The 21,264-nt window shown below is 49.7% G+C and overlaps 11 protein-coding genes across 11 annotated transcripts; 4 read left to right on the top strand and 7 right to left on the bottom strand. All coding sequences in view use genetic code 12, as the record gives it.

Moving 5' to 3' along the window:
• DIURU_000181 (uncharacterized protein) lies at positions 1–1,779 on the top strand (the record flags this gene model as incomplete). The annotated part of the gene is made up of 1 exon (XM_034154394.1): positions 1–1,779. One exon carries the CDS (start codon positions 1–3, stop codon positions 1,777–1,779), a length of 1,779 nt encoding a protein of 592 aa, XP_034014992.1.
• A 514-nt stretch (positions 1,780–2,293) lies between these two features.
• On the bottom strand, positions 2,294–4,135 carry UBP1 (ubiquitin-specific protease; the record flags this gene model as incomplete). The annotated part of the gene is made up of 1 exon (XM_034154405.1): positions 2,294–4,135. One exon carries the CDS (start codon positions 4,133–4,135, stop codon positions 2,294–2,296), a length of 1,842 nt encoding a protein of 613 aa, XP_034014993.1.
• A 605-nt stretch (positions 4,136–4,740) lies between these two features.
• On the bottom strand, positions 4,741–5,181 carry DIURU_000183 (uncharacterized protein; the record flags this gene model as incomplete). The annotated part of the gene is made up of 1 exon (XM_034154416.1): positions 4,741–5,181. One exon carries the CDS (start codon positions 5,179–5,181, stop codon positions 4,741–4,743), a length of 441 nt encoding a protein of 146 aa, XP_034014994.1.
• A 567-nt stretch (positions 5,182–5,748) lies between these two features.
• SCT2 (bifunctional glycerol-3-phosphate/glycerone-phosphate O-acyltransferase) lies at positions 5,749–7,848 on the bottom strand (the record flags this gene model as incomplete). Its single annotated transcript, XM_034154427.1, has 1 exon — positions 5,749–7,848. The coding sequence occupies one exon, from the start codon at positions 7,846–7,848 to the stop codon at positions 5,749–5,751; it is 2,100 nt and encodes a 699-aa protein (XP_034014995.1).
• Positions 7,849–8,689: 841 nt separating this feature from the next.
• DIURU_000185 (uncharacterized protein) lies at positions 8,690–9,799 on the bottom strand (the record flags this gene model as incomplete). Its single annotated transcript, XM_034154438.1, has 1 exon — positions 8,690–9,799. One exon carries the CDS (start codon positions 9,797–9,799, stop codon positions 8,690–8,692), a length of 1,110 nt encoding a protein of 369 aa, XP_034014996.1.
• A 1,036-nt stretch (positions 9,800–10,835) lies between these two features.
• On the bottom strand, positions 10,836–11,408 carry DIURU_000186 (TRAPP complex core subunit; the record flags this gene model as incomplete). The annotated part of the gene is made up of 1 exon (XM_034154449.1): positions 10,836–11,408. The coding sequence occupies one exon, from the start codon at positions 11,406–11,408 to the stop codon at positions 10,836–10,838; it is 573 nt and encodes a 190-aa protein (XP_034014997.1).
• Positions 11,409–11,545: 137 nt separating this feature from the next.
• SUR2 (sphingosine hydroxylase) lies at positions 11,546–12,514 on the bottom strand (the record flags this gene model as incomplete). Its single annotated transcript, XM_034154460.1, has 1 exon — positions 11,546–12,514. One exon carries the CDS (start codon positions 12,512–12,514, stop codon positions 11,546–11,548), a length of 969 nt encoding a protein of 322 aa, XP_034014998.1.
• Positions 12,515–14,097: 1,583 nt separating this feature from the next.
• Positions 14,098–14,976, top strand: DIURU_000188 (uncharacterized protein; the record flags this gene model as incomplete). The annotated part of the gene is made up of 1 exon (XM_034154471.1): positions 14,098–14,976. The coding sequence occupies one exon, from the start codon at positions 14,098–14,100 to the stop codon at positions 14,974–14,976; it is 879 nt and encodes a 292-aa protein (XP_034014999.1).
• Positions 14,977–15,529: 553 nt separating this feature from the next.
• CWH41 (Cwh41p) lies at positions 15,530–17,875 on the bottom strand (the record flags this gene model as incomplete). Its single annotated transcript, XM_034154482.1, has 1 exon — positions 15,530–17,875. One exon carries the CDS (start codon positions 17,873–17,875, stop codon positions 15,530–15,532), a length of 2,346 nt encoding a protein of 781 aa, XP_034015000.1.
• A 531-nt stretch (positions 17,876–18,406) lies between these two features.
• DIURU_000190 (uncharacterized protein) lies at positions 18,407–19,339 on the top strand (the record flags this gene model as incomplete). Its single annotated transcript, XM_034154494.1, has 1 exon — positions 18,407–19,339. One exon carries the CDS (start codon positions 18,407–18,409, stop codon positions 19,337–19,339), a length of 933 nt encoding a protein of 310 aa, XP_034015001.1.
• Positions 19,340–20,923: 1,584 nt separating this feature from the next.
• On the top strand, positions 20,924–21,259 carry DIURU_000191 (60S ribosomal protein eL31; the record flags this gene model as incomplete). Its single annotated transcript, XM_034154503.1, has 1 exon — positions 20,924–21,259. The coding sequence occupies one exon, from the start codon at positions 20,924–20,926 to the stop codon at positions 21,257–21,259; it is 336 nt and encodes a 111-aa protein (XP_034015002.1).
• Between the last annotated feature and the right edge of the window lie 5 nt (positions 21,260–21,264).

Genomic DNA, 21,264 nt, shown 5'->3' on the forward strand with positions numbered 1-21,264 from the left:
ATGCTTGGTCCTTCAACTGAATGGACGCTTCAGGCTGCGGGCGCTGAAACAGGGTATGTTGATGTGACCATAGTGCCTCTGATCAAGCCATTGTTTGATTTCCTCCTCAGTTTACCGCGTTTGAAATACGCTGCATACCAAGCCGATATTGATGGGAAACACCAACAGTTCAATGCTTCCTTAAAGCAAACGATCACTCAGGTGCTTCCCATTACGGTCTCATCAATTTCAATTGAATTGGATGACCCGGCACAAGTCAATTTGGCCAAAATTGAGGCTACCCACATTTTCTTGGAGGTGAAAGAGACGCTTTTAGCTAACGTCAACGAGTACATCTACGCGGCCAATAACGCTGAGAGTCTCTTTAGGGTTCTGCAATTGCTCAAGTCGATATACCACTTTGTGGACTACTTGGAACCTTTTGCTGCTTTTGACATCGTCCTTAAATTGTTTCCCATCAAGAATGAACGACTCAATTTGATCCTTGGCAGCTTTGAAAATTCAAAGGATAGGTACATGATCACATCCAACCTTTACATTGAGATTGAAAGAGATACGGTTCGGGGTATGATAATGTTACTTTTGAATATTCTTCCGACTTTGATTTACACCACTCACGATGAATTTTTTGCCTGGAAATCCCAATACTTGAAGGATCTTGGTGCGGGGGTATTCAGTGTTCTTCCTTTGGAAATGTTCCAGGGTAACAGTACCGTTGCCGAAGAGTGGAAACGTTACAAGCCGATTACCAAGTCCAAATTGGAAATACTCAAGTTCCTCGATGAAATTAAAGAACTCAAATCGAACGTACCAATTATCTCGGCTCCCGTTAATGATACCCAGAAAACCCTTAAGGGTTACCTTCAATCTATATCCAGCCGCGTGACCAACAATGGTAATGCACTCATGAAGTACGTTATAAATTTCATCGAAAAGACTGGATTATATTCCGTGTCATATGCAATAACGGCTGCCCACATTATCGGTGAGAATTTTGATAAGTTCCGCAAATACCCCTTTACCAATCTTGACGCAAGCATAAACGTTATGCGAGACACAGTGGAGTCGATTTACGAAGGATTATTGAAAGATGCACCTATTACAGTTGGCAAGATAAACAAACAACGACTTCGTTCTCACATCATACTTGCGGTATATAAGACTACGATGGGGGTGATTTATGATTTGATCCTATCAAAAAGCCCTCTTGCTCATGTGCCTTGGAACGCAAAGTTTGATGAAATGCAAATAGCTGTGGTGGTGCTGCGGCTGTTGTTAACCCAGTTCAAGGAGGAAGAGCCCTGGACATGGCAAGCTCCATGGGGAGAGATGATTGTGGAAGGAACTGGAATATTGAAAGTCGTGGATGAAAGTGGCAAATCAATTGGAATGAAAGCCTTTTTCTCGCCTCAATCTAAAGGAAAAATGTTTAAAATTTATGAAGTCCACATGACTGCCCTTCCTCACGACGTACAGATGCTGGAAGAGATTGCCGCGGTGGTGCCCTCAAGCGTGATTGACGAAGTTTGGCTGAGAGAATTCTTGACTATTAATTCACTCAAGTTGATTAGTCGTACCCGTGAGAATGGTAACGCTTACATGATGATGATGACGGGGGATTTCATATTACCCTTGCGACAGCAGCCAAAGCTCACCATTTTGATCAAAGCATGGCTGTTCGCCAGAGGACAACTCACTAATGAGCAAGGTAGGTTAACAGAAAAGGTACCATTTCTTGAGGACAACAATGGGAGACGAATGCTGCGCGAACTAGTGTGATTTCTTCTTGTTTAACCTCCTGCGATTTACGGGTATGAAGATCGTGTCTTATTACAATCGAAGGCGAACCATCATCTATTGAGTGATTCTCATATAACTAATGAACATGTATTAATGAATTTATTAATTGTGGTAATTTGTTATGTTATTCTTAAAATTTAAATCTAGTAAAACCATCACAAAGCACTTGAATAGGAGGGAAATGCCAGTAAAATTTCGGATAGCTTTCAGCACCAACGCCATTTGACCATTGGTGACATATCTTGCTTAGATGCTAGCGAAGCTAATAAGCATTCAAAATTCAAAAGTCATTGATGGGCTTCACTTTACTAAAGTTTGGTAAAACTACGTGGGTCCACGATGCCGATTTCGTCGCCTGTGACATTATGATTTTTGTAATGCAGTGGCAACAGAAGATTACTTGTAAGGAGGTAATCAAGACTTACAAAATGTGTACCGTGGCTGTTGGGTTTATTATGAATGAATATAAGCCTGGAGCGTCCTCCCTAGGGACTTAAAGGTGAGCCCGGTCTTCCTCGACATTCACCTCGTCGGGTTTGTCTTCCTCCAGCTTCGGCGTCAACGGCGTCATCGGTGTCATCGGCGTGAGCCGCTGGAACGGCAGCGTCGTGTTCCACAGGTACTGTGTCGTCAGTGTCGTCGGCGCCAGCTTCAGCAACATGTCGTCGTCGCCGTCGTTGTCGTTCTCTTCCCCTTCGGAGTCCAGCACCGGCTGGTACACTTCGTGGTGGCCGTCGTCGTACTCGTAGAACAACATGAAGGTGCCGTGGCCCTCCAACACTTCCTGCTCCGTCACCACGTACACCAGCTCGTCACTGACGCGCCACCAGGTGCCGCGGTACTTGCGGTAGCAGATGTAGTGGCCGTAGTTGTGGGTGCCGTAGTGAACAATCACCGCCTTCAAGTGGTACAACAAGTGCTTGCGAGGGTGGTCTTCGTTGAGCTCGTTAGTGATGGCCAGACCAAGCTGGCTCGGGGTGAGCTCGGCGCCGAACGCCTGGGTGAGCTTGGATACTGGTTTCGCCGGCTTTGTGGGTTCGGCCTTTTCCTGTGTCGGCTCTGTTGTCAGCTCTGCTGTCAGTTCAGCTGTCAGTTCGCCAACATCCTCAGTCTTTTCCGGGACGCCGATAGTCTCCTTCACCACGGGTGTCGGCTCGTCTTGGCGTCTGAACGGTTTACGGGCGTCCATATTTATGTCTTCAGGTTCGACAACGTACGCCAGTAAGTCAAGCACTGCCGGGAACGACACGTTAGCGGTGTTCTTCATCATCATGTAAGTGTTGGGGTCGAATACCAGCCGGTTGATGTGCATGCAGAGGAACGGCGGCGGCCGGGTGAGGAACAGCTGCTTCTGCTTGCGGCTCTTCTTCAACATGTTTTTGATCAGCAACCGCTCAAACGCCTCGTCGCTGACGGTGTGTTTGGCGAGCTCGCTGTCGATCTCGTCGAGCCGCTGCTGGAACTTATCGGCGATGTCGGCGTTGTCTGTCAGCAGCACCTTTTCCGCCAAGAACTCGCGGGTCTGGTTGAGACCACAGCGGTTACAGTTGACTTCGTCGATGATTTCGGGCTCGATCCAGGTGTTTAACAACTCTTCGATGGTGAAGCCGCGAGTCATGCGACTCAGCGGTAAGTTAAGCAGCAATCCCAGGATCACCAGGTAGCGGATACCGCCGACTTCACCACAAACCATACACCCGATACGTTCAGTCTGGACACCGTCGACAGGAGTGATGAGCTCGAGCCGCTGGGCTTTACCCTCAGCGTCTTCCAAGTTAGGGTCGACGTGGGCCGCGGGAACGTAGACGTCACCCAATTGGCCCAATTTCGACGTCCCCATCACCACTTCGGCCAAGTCGGCGGTGTTGATGAACGGCAGTGGTTTCTCTTCGGGGTCAGGCGTCAGTATCCTCAGCTTCATCGTCTTTTTGTATTCGTTTTCCAACAAGTCCATCACCAACTGATAAAACTCCTGGGCGTCTTCCTGGTTGTAGCCCAAGAAGAAGTTTTGTTTAGGGCCATTAGGCATCTTCTGGAGCAACAGCTTCGTCGTAAATTCCTTGCCTCTCAGGCCGTACTGGCCGTTGATTTTAGTGAGCAAGTTTTTGAGCGCCATGGTGAAGGCGTAGGGCAGGGCCCTGATCATGCGTTCGTCAGTCACGTCCAGCGCCACGTACTTGTCGATGAACTTGGCCAACTCGGTCAGCAGCGCCAACAGCTGGATGACGGAGTTCATGAAGCAGGTGTTGCCGTCGTTGGTGATGCCGCCGATGTAGCCGCCGTTGGCGAGGGCAAACTTCTGGAGCCGCTTGGGCTTTTTCCCGAAACGCTTCATCACCCGCAGTCGGTTATAGAGTATTAGTGATACGAGGACAACTCCTGCCGCCACGAGGATTTGCGAGTGAATGGTGGACAAGTACCTGGCCGCACCCATCAAATTTTTCCGCCCTGGTGCGGGGGCCAGGCGACTAAAGCACCGGTGGTGGGTAGAATGGCGTCGAAGGTATTTTTGGTGTAAAAGGTGTGAAAAAGTCACGCCATTATCAATTTATTTGTAATGGATTGGATTGTGCTAGAATTTGAAGGATTGTAGCCAAATTTGTGTGTGATGATTTCATTGAAGATAGGATGCGATCACTGATAATGTGGAGGCATATATCATGTGAAATGGAGAGCATACAAGTCTTGGCCATAATTCATTACAATTAAATCTACTAGTAATTATTGCTTAGTTTCCATCTCTATTATCCTATTTAACATACCAGTTTAATTTCTATGATTTTAAGGCGTCGGTGTTGGTGGCGTGATTGCGGCCATACCCGAGCCAAGCAAAGCGATGACAAAATAGGCCAATAACTCAAAGTTCAGTGCTTACAGTCAGATCTATCGTGGCGTGTGTATTTCATGGGTCTATCATTATTCGTGTCTATCATGGGGTCATTAAACTCTCGGCGCCGCCATCGTCAGCTCCCGGTGCAACTTCATCGCGTTCTGCTCGTGGGCCAGCTGCTTGCAGTGTTGCAACCCGACACACAAGTGGTCCTCCAACAAGCGGTGCTTGGCGCAGAACTTGCCGTGGCAGTGCAGGCAGTCGCCGATCATCCGCAACGCCGCCAGCAGACAGGTGCCGTAGTGGCACTTGCCCTTCTTTTTGCGCTTCTTCTCCTCTTCACCCATCAAGATTAAAGTGACTTCGCCTTCTTCGTCGTGGGGGACGGCGTCGTCGTCGTCCAACTTCTTGCCGTTGTGGATCAACTTAAACTGGGGGGGCAATGTGTCGACGGTGTCGGAGATGAGGCCCTTCAAGTCGCCGACGGTGGCCAGTGCCAGCAGGTCGACGGTGACGGTGGTTTCGGTGTTTAATCTCACGTGGCACTTCATGGTTTGGATGTTGTTTTTAGGTGTGTCGGTGCGCTCTCACTATAAATACCCCGGTGGCAACGCCAGTGCGGTATCGGTGGCGTTGCCGGTACGTATGACCGGATAGTGCGTCACACAAAAAGCAATGCCACTGATAGCTGACTACCCACCCAACGAACAACAACCGCCCGCCTGACTAATGAGACATCTAGGGTGCTTACGTGTTCATTAATATGGGCCGATTACTAACCATTATCGATGTGCTACTGATTTCATTAGTCGGTGTTGGTGAATTCCGACGAGCTCGGCTGATTGCGCTTGGGTGTCGGGCGACGTTGCTTTACTGAGTCATCCGGAGTCAATGGGGCATCACCCGAACAGCGTTCTAGAAAACCGCGCCCTCCTCCTGCCGCGATAGGACAATTTCGCCCCGCGGATCGGGTGCCTCCGCGTTTCTTTTTTTTTCTATGCGCTTGTGTTCCGCATGCATTTCTCACAGTGTGAGCCGCGCTATATATTGCCTATGATGTCATCGACACCGACGAGCCGATGCCCCACAAATTCGCTCATCGCTCATTAGCTCATCTTTTAAGAATAATAAGTCATGCTGTTGGTGATCATGTCGTGGTGCTTGTTGATCCGGCGGCGCAAGTTCAGCTCTTCGTCGTCGCCATCACCGCCATTAGCCAATTGGTGGTGGTGGTCTTTGCCCGTGACCAGCGCCGCTTCCGGCGTCAGCGCTTCGTCAACATCATCGGAGTCGTCATCTTTAGGTGCTGGATTCGACCAGATTTGTACATCGGACAAGTTGTCCAAGCCAAAGGCGTTGGCGCTACCAGTGAGATGGGTCCGCAACAGCGTGTCTGACGGTGACGGGCGGGGCTTTGCCACCACCTCATAGTCGCTGACGCCGTTATATTCGCGATAGAACTGGTCAAAGTCGTCGAACATATCGGGGCCGTATTTGGCGACAAACAGCTGGACTTGGTCCAGGAGATTGCGCCGGTCCCGCTGGAGATTGGTGATGATCTTGGTGCCAAACGAGCTCAGCACAAGCAGGATGAAAAGCGGCGCGAGCGACTTGTAGTAGTCCACACCGACCTCGCCGAACCGGAGCAGCGAGTACGTGATCAAAAGGGCAAAAGCGTAGCACACCACGAACTGGACGACGGTAGGACACAGCGCCAACGGCTCAATATGGTAGAGACTGATGATGTAGCACCCGATCACCAGGTAGAACACGTAGAGGATCGGCGCCACCCCAAGCGCTACGAGCACCTTCCACGTGGCAATGACGTCGTTGGCTTTGATCTTCACCGTCAGCGCCGCGAGCGCCTGGCGCGCTTTGCGTTGGGAGATGATCTTGCCCAAAATAAACACGGGGGCAAACATGATGGTGCCGGGCATACACAACGAGGCAAAAGTGAAGAACTTGATAAACCGGCCGATCAAGTTTGCAAGCGTAGCAATCTTATTGGTTTCCGTCAACAGCTCCACCTGGTGGTCGTGGAGACCTAACCGCATCAATCGTTTGTTGTAGGCGATGACGTCACGCTTCAATTTGATGACGTCGGGCTCGTCGGCGTGCTCTTCATAACCTCTAATTAAGCGGCGGTTCATCTCCATGACTAACGGTAACGGGATCAGTTCCCGTTGCGCCAGCGTAAAGAGGCGTCTCGCCGCTTGGAGGGCCACCAACGTGTCGTAGTCCTTACACGCCACCACCACTTCCTTCATCGCGTAGGTGATCTGGGAGAGAAGCTTGGAGGTGGTATCTCTCAGATTAAGGATATAGTCTTCGGCCATCTCCTTGGTAACGGTGATGGGAGTGCCGAATTCAACCACGGCCCGCAGTCTAAACTTATGGGCGTGGAAGTAGTTTAACCCCATAGGGACGATCTTCACTGGTTTAGGGTTAGTGATTCCCGCTTGTAATTGAGTGGCCACTGTCCCCAACGCCATAATTGCCACCCCGGGTTTTAAGGGGAGTAAATCGGGTCGGTCATGGGACCCGCCTTCAGGGAAGATCCCGAGGGTTTTCCCCTGAGCCAAGTGTTTAAAGACATTCTCAAACACTTGGTGGTTATCAATATGAGGGGCAGCTTTGTACAGGGTACCCTCAGCCAATAATAAATCGGCTTTAGCCTGGAGTTTAGGGTTCAGGTTAGTGAACGGTTTGCGTAAAGTAAGGTGAGTGTCGTCCTCAATTGACTCCACTGATGCGGTGCCCAGGCCTCCAGGGAGGCCGATAAGCCCCTTGACTTCAACGTCGTGAGTGAACTTGGTACCTTCACCAATCAATTTATAAGGGTCATGGGGGTCGACGCGGATCTTACCCAGTTGCGGCTTCATCACGTCCTGGGCACGTTCCACGGGGATGGCCTGCATCAACTTTGCCAACCCGCCAATAAACTTAAGCTGGTACAGCTTGTTGGCGATGATAAACGCCGGGCGCCTCCCCGTCTCGCGGATCGTCGTCATCACCACGGCGCCGTCGAAGAACTGGGAGTGGTGCGGGGCAATGACAAAGATGACGGGCCCATCTTTGGGGACGTTAAACAGGCCCCGGACGCGGAACTCACGGAGGTAGGTGACGACGATCAGCCAGAAGAACAAGTTGAGGAGCTCGTACACCACGAGGCCAATGAGCTCGCGGAAGAGCTCCAGCACGGTGGGCTCAGGGTACATTGGGCGGCAGGCTTCTCGCAGGGGGGATTGGGTTTAAGCCAGAAACCGCTGTATCGCTTGGAATTGGCGGTGATCAAAGGCCGCCTGGTACAAGGGAGATATGGGAGGGGAGTGGGTTTTTCTCACCGGCATATTAATGTGCGAGGGCAGGGGCGGTACCGCAGGCAATTAGGGTGGCAATTGGGGCTGAGAAAAAACAGTAATGGGGTGATTTTTACTTGATTTAGTTGACATTGAGTGTTTGATTGTTTCAGATGATTCAATTGAGTTCAAAGGGTTTATGGTAATTGGTGTTTGTGGTGTTTGTGGGCTGATAATGGTGGAGATCGCTGGAAACATATTGTATAGAGTGGGGGTGAGTGACGACTGGTTACGCGGCCCTGCGACCCTCCCAACAAAATATAAGGTCGAGGCAGTAGTAGGGTTAACGGAAGGAACTGACACCACCAAAAAAAAAAAAAANGGTCTAATCGGACTAATAGATGGGTAATTGGCGAGGTATTTTTGGTACACGATTTTAAGGTTGGTTTTTTAAGTTAGTTCGGTTAGAAGATCAACGGTTATCAGCGTAACTTGATACGAGTCCTGGTTGTCACGAAAAGTCAGCAAAGAATTATAGGACTCTCAGACATAGAGATTTTGAGTATTAATTTATCAGATGTCACTGAAAAAAAAACAGACCAAGTCAAAGTGATGAAATTGTATGTCTGTAGTTGAAGCCGTGCTTATGTGTAGCTCATTACAAGCCGCGTGTGCGTACGCGTAAGCGACCAACCCTAGAAACGATTAACAAATAATGGAATACGACAATGCACTTCAGCATTGAATTGATCCCGATCCATTAATCGTCCCACCAGAGACAAATTTCCCAGGGATGGGGTCGATAAAATGTAATTGATTCTGCCATTTGGCGTCGCCGCGAATCTTCCAACTCGGCACGGGTATATACTTTCGCAGGCGGCAAAAATTCCCTAGCCATCCTTCTTAACTGTGCTTCTGTAGGCTGCCGTGGAGTGGGTCCAATGATGACGCCCTTGTTTTGATGGTAGAACTGACACCACACCAGCTCATTAAATCCCGTGAAGCACTCGTCATGTGGTGTGTGGTCTCTTAGGTTTTCGAATACCCCACCGCAGTGGAAGCAGTATCGCCTTGCCTCCACGGGGATCATCGGAAGCTGGGTGTCGATGTTGGTGGGTAACTCCTTGACGTTGTAGGTTCTCAACATTTCACCAAGCTTACGCTTTGTATTTTGGTCCATGTCTGGATGGTGACGAGTGAGATGGTTCCTCCACTGGTTCGGTAGCACTACCATGGGCTTGTGCTTATCGCATTCGCCACATATAAGCGCCCCAGTCTCCTGATGTCTGTAGACGTTCCAAAAGACTGGTTCGGAGTCAGCTGGATTGGCAGGGGCTTCATCGACTGGTGTCAGGCCTTTGGTATCTTTGCCATGCCAGGGTGAGGGCCGACTTCCAATGCCCCGTCGTTTCGCCGGACGAGGGTTATCATCAGTCGATGGCCGTTTCGATTGAGAACTATTACCATTGGCGGAAGATTGGCTTGCTCGTTCGTCGTCATCACTTTCATCATTGGTTGAGTCTGGTCCTCTTATAGGTGACAGAGGGGGTTCAATCGGTATCGCTTGAGGATCTGAGTGCGGCGGCGTGGGCAAGTCGGTCATGTCGACCAGAGTAAGCATCAGTGAATCATCGCTGAAACATGAGTTGTTGTTCCAATTGGAAACCTCAGACAGATCTGTGGATGGCTCGTCGAGGATGATGACGGGGTCTTCGGAGTCACTGGCCAGCAGGGAATCATCATCATCGGAGATTTCAATGACTTCGGGTTGCATGTTTCGCCGACAAACATGGCAGATATTATTGGTGGATTGTCTGTTCCGTGATTGTCTTCGCTCCAGGATCATTGAGGGTAGTGTGGTTGTGTTCATTTTAGATCTTAGTGGAGCTAAGTTATACGCGTCCCGACGCGTCTGTACGCGCTTCTATAGTGTACCGTACACAAAGAGAATTATAGTTTTAGGAGCTAATACTAGGCGTATACTACTACAAAGCAATAATGGTGCCACCAACAAGTACAAGTTATAGTCTTCTTCCTTGGCTGCTGAGTGTGACTATTCTGTGACGATTCTGTGACGATTATGCTGCGATTAATTAACTGCGGTTGACTGAATCTTAACCATAGTCTGAAGACTTACTCTTAAAAAATTCAAAAACCAGAACAGAGTTGAGTTGTTTTTAACTTGAAGTGACTACCGCTTGAGTTTAAGTTGATGCATTATCAAAAATAAGCCTAGATTGGTTGTTGACTTTTCTCTAATGATTTCCTACGTCGTATTCCCACCCCTAAAGCTCTTATCAATTAGCTGTTCAATTGCAAAGACTCCTGGTTTAAAACCGATCGTGAATTTGCAATCAGATAGTCAAAAACTCAAAGAAGTTCCACTGAATTGGCCGTTGGGGACCGATTTCCGCTCATTTGAAATTTAATGTTGGAAAGTTTGATCGATAAATGCAATCTTTCATTCATTTAGGTCAGGTAAGGCTCTAATACAGTTGCTCAGATGATTTATACTATCAGCCAATCGGTTAGAGGATTGACAATAGTGTAATATCAGTTGCCACTACCATTGATGAAAGAGAGAGTGTCATTATCTATAAAACCAGAGCTTGTAACCGCCAGCGAATACCAAGTGTTCCACTCTCTGGATAGTGACTATTTTTGATTATTCTGCTAACTGTTAAATTTCGTCTTGATAGTGTTCAAGAAGTTTGACATTGTGACCTTTGCGTACTTCTATTCAATGATTAAGTAAAGTCTCTAACAACGAGAAAGTTCAATTGATTTCAGCGACTGCTTAATCATTTCAACCAAACGTAAACGGATTATACTACAGTAGATCTGAAGATGACACATTGTTCAGAAACGTCACCACAGCACCTGTAATCGATTGTATATTAACATGCTTAGTCCTCGCCGGCAGGAACCTCATCCTTCAACACCTTATTCAACTTCACCTTCATCTCGGTGCGGTCGTCGCCCCGCAACGTGTCCTTGGCGAAGGCGACGTCGACGTCCATCTGCACCATCTGGAGCGCTCCCCGGAGCACGCCACACAATATTTGCGAGTACCACAATTCTTTACCGATCTTAGCGTCGTGGCTAGGGTAGTCGACAAATTCAGTAAGCGGGTTCGGCTCCGGCAACACAAGGGTACACAGTTTGCCATCGGGCAGCCACAGCTCCACCAGGGGCACAATGTTCAAAAACATCTTGAACCCGACTTTCAGCACCATCTCCATCGTCTCCCGGAAGTTGGCACACCGCTGGGCGCCGGTTTTCGCCAAAAACTCCTCGATAAGCCGCACGCCGATGTTGTATCCCATCTTGTCGAGCTGGCTGTTGACCTCGCTATAGTTGTGGTTGTAGTCCCGGCATAGCTGCAGCACGATCAGCCCGTAGGTAAGTGTAAACAACTCCAGGTTGATCTTGTCGATCGACCGCCACACGTCGTCGCCCAGGCCACTTTTGCGAGACATGTCCGATCCGAGTGCGCGCTGAAAACTAAGTGGTGGTCTAAATAGAGGATGGTGAGAGAGAAGGATACTGGGGAAGGTGATGTCGAAAATTGTAGAATAATTGTTGGGGATTACTATTAACGTGCTCGTGATGATCATTATTCGGTCTTTTTCTTGGACCGGTCCTTCTTGGCCAAGAACTCCTTGTACTTGGCGAGGGTGATTTGGTTCTGCTGGTGCTTGTACTCGTCGATGAACTTGTAGTCGGTGTTGAACAACTTGTCCCAGAAGACGAAGAACGGCTGGGAGAAGTTGTTCTTGATTCCCCACTGCTGGTGGTGGATGTCGTGGTACACGGTGTTGTTGGGGAAGAGCATCTGGAACGGGTCGTTGGGCAACCGGTACCCCAGGTGGTCGTCGACGGTCTTCAACGTCGAAAAGCAGAACAAGAAAATGCACTCGCGGGGAGTTAACTGCACCAAGAACTGGGCCACCCCCGCCCCCAAAGTGTCGAGCAAAAACCCTTCAAAGGGGTCGTTGTAAAGCGCCCCGTAGGCGTAGGGGACGTAGAGCCGGTGGTGCCGCAGGTGGAACCGCCGGTACAACGCCTTGTTCTCGTGCATCAACCGGTGCCACATGTACTGCCAGGTGTCGATGACGGTGATCCCCAAGAGGAACTTGATCACCGGCCACGCGTAGTAGTACCCATAGTAGATCGCCCACAGCGGCACCAGCAGCGGGAGCTGGTGGCGCAACTGCCACATGAGCTCGAGCTCGTGGCCAGTGGTCTTGGGTGGCTCAAAGAAGTACACCACCACCCCCACAAACGTCTGGATAAAGTGCTGCAACAACACGTCCTTGACCACTTCGCGGAGGGTGACCTTATTGCGGCGTTCCTCTTCCTCCAGCGGGTGGATACGGTACTTCTCGGCAAGCTCGTAGACGTCGACGACGTGGAATATCAGGGCGTAGACCCAGTAGGCGACGATGGGGGAGAAGAGGGCGACGAAGTAGTCGGGGATCCCCGGGATGAGGTCGGGCCTGGGGGTGAGCACGACCTTTTCCGTGAACACCGGCAGCTCCATCACTCGGTACACGTCGTTCAACACGGCGGTGGCGTTGGACATGGTGAAAGAAGATGGTCCGATTTGGTGGCAGAGAAATGAGCTTATGCCGCCATGGAGCGCGCCCTCAGAAAAACATTACGGCGTGTGACCGAGGAACTCCGCGATGAGGAAGCGAAGCGAAGGCGGAGGAATCGCGATCAAAATTGAGTAAGTTTAGATGAGATCGAAGAGGTATACCACCAGCAGATTGGCGTGGAGATTTAGGGGGGGTTGTCTTTGAGTTATCTCATCATATCTCTGTCGTTGGCGATTGCCGAGCACGGAGAGGCGCGGTTGCCCCCTATTTCACGACGCGACCGAGGCACGGCGGAGTCAATGTGACGAGGCGAAGCCAGTCGTTCTACTGCACACTGAACTAGCGTGCTATAGGTTTGTGGTTACTGTGCCATTGATGTAATTTTATAAGGAAAATGGTTGCAAATCCACTACTTCCGTGAGTACTAACGCAGGTATAAATCCAAATCTGGCGATGCTTTTTGTGCGCTTGTATACAATCCCTGTTTGTCCCCTATTTTCTTTTTTCTCCTCATCACACCAGCCCATGCTGGCCAATTTCGCGACCATTTTTGCGCACGTGACTTTTTGGACGTATTTGGTCAATTTCGTAATCTCGCACAATCCAGTCTCACTTTAACACTAAGCGCTAGTGTATCTACCACAAACACAGTCTTTAGCTCCATCGACCCCGCGACCACAAACTGGACCTGAAATTTCACTATATGTAATGTCGATGCCTGTAAATATCTGATTGACACTTCTTCAAAATCTTGAGTGTACGCCAAGTTTAGCGATTCACTCCAATCTCAGGACTTTCACCTAATTTAACCGAAACGACCCCTAAGCAAATACGCCGGAAACCATCTTCCCCAGACTTATTAGGCTTCGTTGAGGCAGGCTGGGGCGTGTTTCGTCCGATTGCGGCCGTTTGCGGCTACAGAATATACGGGTTTGGGTCTGTTTGTTGTACCTTTAATTTGCGTGAGGTCCCGCCTGGCTTTCAACTATTTGTGGCTAGGCTGATCTTCGTCGGGATCCCGCGTGCATTTTGTCCCCAAAAGACGAGAAACCGGACACAATCCTTTCATGAATCAATGATGAATATAATATTCTAACTCACTAACAAGCATTTGTGAATTCAAGTCTGTGTTTCCCTTAGTTCGAGTGTTTGTTGCCTATGTTTGGTTTAGACCAATTTAGCGCAAGGCACGATGTTTTCGGAAGAGCTGTGGGCGCGCAGTTGCCGGGTCGTCTCGCGCGCAGATTATACTATTATGATGAAGTGTTTGACTCAAGGAACAAGGCCACCACCTGATTGAAGAGTCGGATGTGTTTTCATTGATGAGTCACTGACACTATCATGTTTCATGGTTTTGGTATTGACATTTTCCTCAAGTTTTTGCCATACCATGGCGCATCCCAAACCACGCGGTACCTTACTGACGGCGTATCGCTAAAGTGGACGCGCAGGGCCTGATGCGGGGTGGGAAAACAGAAAACAAGGTGCCCATCGACTGAAATAGGGTTCATTTCGAAATGCTATATATACGCCCAATCTCGTCACGTTTCCATCAGAACTACCTAGCATGTTGTTCAAGTCGCTCGCTGCCCTCCTCCCGCTCGCCCAACTCATCGCCGCTGCCCCCGGGTCGTGGTACTCGTTCTCCAACGTGCCCCTGGGCGGCTTCGATAAGGTGTCGTCGCAAATCTACCTCGATAGCAAGACCTACAAAAACTCTGGTTACTTCGCTGCGACTCAATGGCAGTTTGCCAACGGCCAGACCATCTACTGGGGGTTCCAGCCAGCTGCCGATAAAGGTCTGGCTCAGAAGGTTATTTTCTCTGGATTTGGCAACGGCGTCACTCGGGTCGACTCTGGCAAGTGTACCACTAATGCTAACGGTGGCCCTGGGTCGCTGTGCTCGGTCAGCGGCGATTATACCTACGACACCTGGTACACGTTTGAGATTGAGAACGTTGAAAACCGTTCTGACGGCGGCCACAGATGGAGATGTACTTTGATTAACCAGAAGACTGGTGCCACAGAAGAGATCACTTCGCTCATCACCTCTCTGAACCACGGCAAGTTCCACACTGGCGTCTACCAGTACCTCGACTACTACCCTTCTTACAACCGCGACAAGGCGCTTTCCGACAGCCAGAAGCCGTGCTGGGAGTACGGCAGAGTCGAGTTTCGCGACCCCGTCGGTAACGACAATGTCGTTGGTAAGGCGACCTCGAATGCCAACTCGGGGCAAAACACCTCTAAGAACGACAAGTGTGCCTATGAGGCTAACAGATCCAACATTCAAACCTACTTTAACGACAACTCGTTGGTGATTGAAGCTGGTTTCTTGCCTGGCACGCCCAATGCTCCCGCGGTGAACCCTGACCCTAAGCCTAAGCCTAAGTGTAAGTGCAAGGCCACTTGTGACAAGAGAAAGCGCAATGGCTTTCTTTACTGATTTTTCAATTTCTTACAACACTTTGCCCAGGATAGTCATCTCTGAGGACAGATTTCACGTTTTACATTTATACTAGACAGATAATGACCGGAATATACAATGATATTTAGGGGATTTAATAGGTTCTGCGGCCATCAATTTGCTGAGTTTACGACCAGATGTGTCTGATGCGAAGACTAGGAAGCGTGGATTCAATTGGAACCTAAAGGAGTATCAGGATACAGCCAACGTAATCCGAAATATACTCTACTAGATCCCACCTTATCTCTGCTTCGTATAAAATCGTTTAGGCTGCAAAACGGTGACGAGCGATTGATGCCTGCAGCCTAACATACATTGTATACAGAACATTCTTTGGGCCATCTCAGTTCCATTGTCTATTCTCTCATCTTTCGCAGACCTCCAAAATTCCTTCCACTCGCCACAAAGTTCGGCTTATATTCGTGATTTCTTATAGTTCGCTTCACACTCCGTTCGTTGACACTGTCAATCTATCAAGCAATCGTCGAGTCTACAAATATCATACCAGAAATCTATCATTGTATTTAGTCTATCATTCTAAGTGTTGGGGCATTTCCATCATCATCACCACCAGTGACGTCCACCCCAAGAAGTTCTTAGCCCCCTTGAAGTGGCCCGTCTCGTCGTCGTACTGTTCCCAAACGTATCCCAGTCGTTTCCATTGACCGTAGACGTTGTTCACCACATTTTCCCGTAATTCCCGGTACACTCTTGCCACTTCATCCTTCAACGCTCCGTCGACGTGGGGGTGGTAGTAGTGGAGGGCATCGAGCACCAAGTAGTTCATCTGGATCCAGATGGGCAGCTTCCAGTAGTTCTCCCCCGTACGGTATTCCGGGTCAGACTTGCTGAGCGAGCGGATACCGTAGGGCGTCCAGAGCTCTTCTGGGTCCGCCAATGACTTGATCACCCGCTCGATCTTGGCATGGTCATCGGGCTTGATGAGCTTAGTGATAAAGGGGAAGATGGAGATGTACCCCTTGTGGCACACGTGTTCGTCTTCGTCATCTTCGTCGACAGAAACGTCGCAGAAGCATCCGTTGTCTTCGCTCCAGTGTAACGCCACCAAATCAGTCTCCACCTGGTTTTCAATATCGGCAAAATACTGTTGGTCTTCGCCAATATCAAGGTGGTGGGCCACCAATTTGAGCGAGCGGGCCATCACCCCGACCCAACTGAGCAAATCGACGTGGAGCTCGGCCACGTCCATCGGCTGCGGGCGCGGGTAGTCGTCAAGCCCACTGGCCAAGCAGTGGGTGGCGGTGCGGCCACGCCAGCGGTATCCCTGGCCCGGACGGTCAAACTCGTCCTTCATGCCAATTTGAGTGGTGCGGATGAAGTCAAAGTGTTGCTTTAACCGCGGGTACACGTGGCGGAACTCATCAAGCTGAATCAAGTTGTTTTCAAGGCCACTGGCTTCCAATTGCTCAATCAAGTATACGAACGCCAACATAAGCGTGGGAGGGTTGACGATTTCAGGGCTCTGCACTTGGAACGCCGGCGGTACGCGGCTACGCAGTTCTGGGCCCAAAATCTGCTCACGAGCAATCCAGCCGTCGTCGTCGATAAGGTCAAACCACGAGGTCAAAATGTCCATCACGAGCTTAGGGTCGTAGCGTAAAAGCGGGAGCAAGTGGAATCCTTCGTCCCAGTAGAATCCACGAGGGAAAAACGGACGCAGCGGTACAAGCGTAAACAACTCATAAGGCCCTTCAAACTTACCGTCAAGGGTTAAGGCAGCACCATCATCGTCGTCGACGTCATCAAGCTTAGTTTCGCGGTCAACAAGCTGGTCTCCATAGAAGTAAGAGAGACCACCCATGAGACCACTGATACACTCTTGCGCAAACTTCTGGTGGTCCTTAGACGTAAACGGGGCGTTTAAGTTAAACACTTCGTGGTACTTGTTGTCGACTTTCTTCAACGTGTCCTTGATCCGCTGCTTAAGGTTTTCAGTAGTGAACTGCTGCGATTCGGGAGTCAAGTGCGAGTTGAACAAGATTTGCATCTCTGCCTTGCCCTGGTAGATCCCCTGGACAAAGTGCATGTTTCCTTGGTACTGGTGGAGGTTGCGCATGATGTATAACTGGTGAGGACGCACCTGTTGTTGTTGCATTTGCAATAACGGTACCACCTCTTCCACCAGCTCCTGGACCAAAGTAGCGAAGATATCGCGGGCCTGCCACACTCTGCCATCGGGGACATTAAGCGATAAGTGGTGCAATCCAGGGATAAACTGGTCAATGCCGAAATCTTGGCTCACTTTAGGGGTACGGCCTTTTTTGTGAACGTCCAAATAGAACATCCCCAATTCTTCCGAAATACCCCGGAAACCAACGTGAGTATCTGTAGGCACCGTTTCCAATTCAATATAACCCGTTTTCCCTTCATCTTTCTCGCCTTCAAGCCCCAGATACCACACCAACGCGATCTCATTATTCTCGTACCCCTTGTGGGGAGTCGCTAACACTTTCGTCGCCCACGATTGGCCATCGTCAGACTTGACAAAGTCGATTTGGATGGTATAGTGGCACTTGTTATCAACAATAACCTCACGGCCGCCCAATCTAGGGTCAAACTGGATCCAGTTGGCTTTGGCGATCAGGGCATCCCCTTGGTCGTAGCTGTGGCGGATGTCGCCAATGCTGTCATAGTCATCAAGACTAAACCACATGAGGCCCAGCATGAGCAGCCAGGGGGTTCTGGGCCGGGTGGCGAAGTAGTTGCCCAGTCGGTAGGCCCCCCAGAAGAGCGAGGAATCAGCTTCTAAGGCAGCAATGGTGGCATTGGAGGATGAGGGGGAGTAGTCGTTGGCGACATCGAACTCGAACGCTAGTGTTAGCACTAGTGTAAGCCAAAGCACCGGCCACCGAAGCATTGTGGGTATATAGAAGGCGCGCACCGCGTGTCATTAATGGCGGCCAGACCAAATGGACCAAGTGAAGACACAAAGCCATTATGTCTGAAATTTAGTATTGAATTTGATTTATTTTTGAAATTGTTGAGTTTGGTGTTTGATTGTGGTTTTGTATTAATGAGGTTGATGATCTGTAGTCTGATGTACTGTATTTTTGTGTACTCATAATAGTTGACTCTATCAATTGATTAATACTGAAAAAATGATGTAGAAGAGACTTTACTCAGGGCTATCATGCACTTCGTTTGATAAGTGATCTGATGCTATTAGGTATTTTGTATGTGGATTTGTATATTTACGTCGTACACTGTTCGTAGATCTTTCCTCAATAACGTCATCAACCTTAGTCCAAATCAGAATTTGAAACCGAATAACAAACCTGCTACTCATATTATATCACTTCCGATCTTAATTTTGAAACTTCAAGTTTCCATAATTTTTCGGAGTAGTTGTCACCGGAGTTATCTCCACTGGTCGTTTCTCGGTCGCGCCATGGATCTAGGGTCTCCCCGGCTCTTTAGCCACCCCCCAGCGACCACCAGGCTTACTACTGATGTACTGGTCGTCATTGACGATATCCACGCCCTCAATTACCGTGATGCTGCCGACAAAGTCCGCGGCCTCCTCCAGCTGGACGGGTACTCCGACGAAGACAAACTCAAGCTCTGGGAGGCCCGCCTCACGTTGCTTATGTTCTATCTGATGAATCAGGCTCGTCAGGAAGCCGTCGCCCTCAATAACCATCTATTTCTTCTTGAAAATGATGCTCCACAGGCCGCAGTTTACCCGTTACCCCGCAACAACCCCATGATCCCGCTACTGCTTCTTGTGCTCCTTCTCCGGCTCAAATTGAAGCCGCTGGTAACCGTTATCAACGAGATCTACAAGTTGGTTTATCAAACGCGTCTAAAATCGACGTCTGGCGGCGGCACTCGGCGCCAATTGATGGTGGCGCTGTATGAGGTGTTGGCGGCGTTAGTGGCCAGCCACCAGTGGTTGGTGGTGCTCAACATGGCCACACTGACGCTGGAACAAGCTCAGAACCATGCTGGGTACGGTGACTACGCCAGCAACTTGCGGTTGGTGACGATGATCATCACGGCGTTGGTCGGAGGAGATACCTCTTCTGACGACTACCAAAGGCTAGAGAAAACTACTACTGATCTGTGGGGGTACGTGATGCAGCGTACGGGCGAGTATAACGGTACATTTGCCGATATCGCTGCCATTGCGTCGCTGGCGGCGACGGTGGCCCCTGTGCTAGAACGGCTCCTCGCGGTGTGGACATTGGTCACATTGGGCGAAATCGGCGTCGATGACCTCGACCAGTTGCCTCTGAAACACGTTAACGCCGATGTCGACGGGCTCGTGGAGGCAGTCACCGCCCACTGGCCCCGCAACCTCACCCATTACTACGGTCACTAAACAATGCCTGGAGGGCTTTCCCAGACCCCTATTCTTGGAAGTGTGTGCAGGGTGCAGAGTGGCATCGTGTGAGGATGCGTAGCGATGGTTGTCCTTGCAATCGGCCGTCGCCTAGCCCGGTTGTCCTTGAGAGCCCTCACCTGACAACAACCAATGGGAGCAGGGACAATGCTACCGAAGATCCCAGTACATCAAGCCAATGAGTTCCTAGGGTATCATCCTCGCTGGGATCGTTATCAGTTTCAGCTGCAGGCGAGAGGTTGCTTTACGTGGTGGAGAGCCACCCCCGTAGTCACCCTGCCGCAATATATTTTTTCTTAGTCAGGCCTCTGCGAAATTAATACGGGTGTCGTCCTCACTACCATAATGCGAGAAATAATCGAGTATGAAACTGAGTGTGATTATCTTAGAGTACTAGCTCCATTTAAGGTAATTGGAAATTATACAATTTTTCTAACAGCAGTGGTCGATTTGTTTGGAGTGGTTGTTGGTGTGGGATGGTTTGTAGCTGTCTCACGGTTACTCGCCCCGGGACAAGGCTAGAAAAGGAACCTCGCGTCTGAGCGGGGGCGGGATCACCACGTACATTTATGGATGCAGCATGAGCATGAGACTCTCCTGAGCCGGCGTTGCCCTGGGCTTAATCGGGGACGGGATGCTCCCAGGGCTACTCCACCAGTGCATCCTTCGTAAGCTATATAAGTAGTACGATTTCGTGGTCGTCTTCTTCAGGTTTCTCGCCCATTGAATATTTCCTTAGCTGGGAGCCTCCCGCGGGGTGGGGTGTGGTCAATGGAGTCAACACACCGGTGTGGCATCGTGTGGCACTCTGTGGACCCACCGACCCCGTGTGTATGTTTTGACGCTGCAAACACGCTACAGAGACATTTGCAATGACGTTCCGACAAACACTACAAAAACTCTACAAAAAAAATGGACACTTCAATGACGATTATGATATTCTAACAGAAAAATGCAAAACCCAAAAAAAAAGAGAATTTAAGGACGATTATGACTTTTACGCTTTTTATGACCTTAGTTAGGTAGCTATGTTGTATGAAATGAATAAATGACGATTATGACAAGTACGATTGTGACGATTTTGGTAGTGGTGGTGGTGGTCGTAAAGGTTCATGTGAGTGAGTGCGCACTGGAAGGTAGATAGATATTACCAGTTGACGGTGATTAAGACTAGACTAGAGACTACAATGCAGTCTATGGTATTTATAAAGAGGGTTGTCTCTGGTCAATATCTTATTCAGTGCCTAGTGGTGGTACCAGTCGTAGTCATAGGGCCTTGGTTGGTAAGTGCGCACTGGAAGGTAGACAGATATGTCATTTTGGCAGGAGTAGAGACTAAACTAAAGACTAATATGATGTCGATGAAGTATTCAAAGATTGTTACTATTACCGTTGATACTACAAGTTAGTGGCATTGGTGGGAGATGTTAATAGTCTGTGGTCGTTAGGGTTGGTGCCCTATTCACGTGACGCATATCACGCGGTGGGCGCACGCTGGCCATCGATTAGCCGTTAGTGAAAAAAAACTCATTTCGCCTGCCCTGCACCCATACCGAACCCAAGATGGCTTTGACCGACGTTGTCACCCGTGAGTACACCATCAACCTCCACAAGAGACTTCACGGCGCCCACTTCAAGAAGAGAGCGCCCACCGCTGTCAAGGCGATCAAGAAGTTCGCCACCTTGCACATGAAGACCACCGACGTCCGCTTGGACCCCCGCCTCAACGTCGCCCTCTGGTCGAGAGGTGTCCAAGGTGTCCCCCACAGAATGAGATTGAGAATCTCGAGAAAGAGAAACGACGAGGAAAACGCCAAGGAAAAGTTGTTCGCCTACGTCGAACCCGTCAACGTGCCCCTGACCAAGGGTTTGCACACCGTCGTTGTCGACGACGAATAGATGGT

The sequence above is a fragment of the Diutina rugosa genome, assembly GCF_008704595.1.
Source record: "Diutina rugosa strain CBS 613 chromosome Unknown scaffold39_size132508, whole genome shotgun sequence".
Classification (NCBI taxonomy): domain Eukaryota; kingdom Fungi; phylum Ascomycota; class Pichiomycetes; order Serinales; family Debaryomycetaceae; genus Diutina; species Diutina rugosa.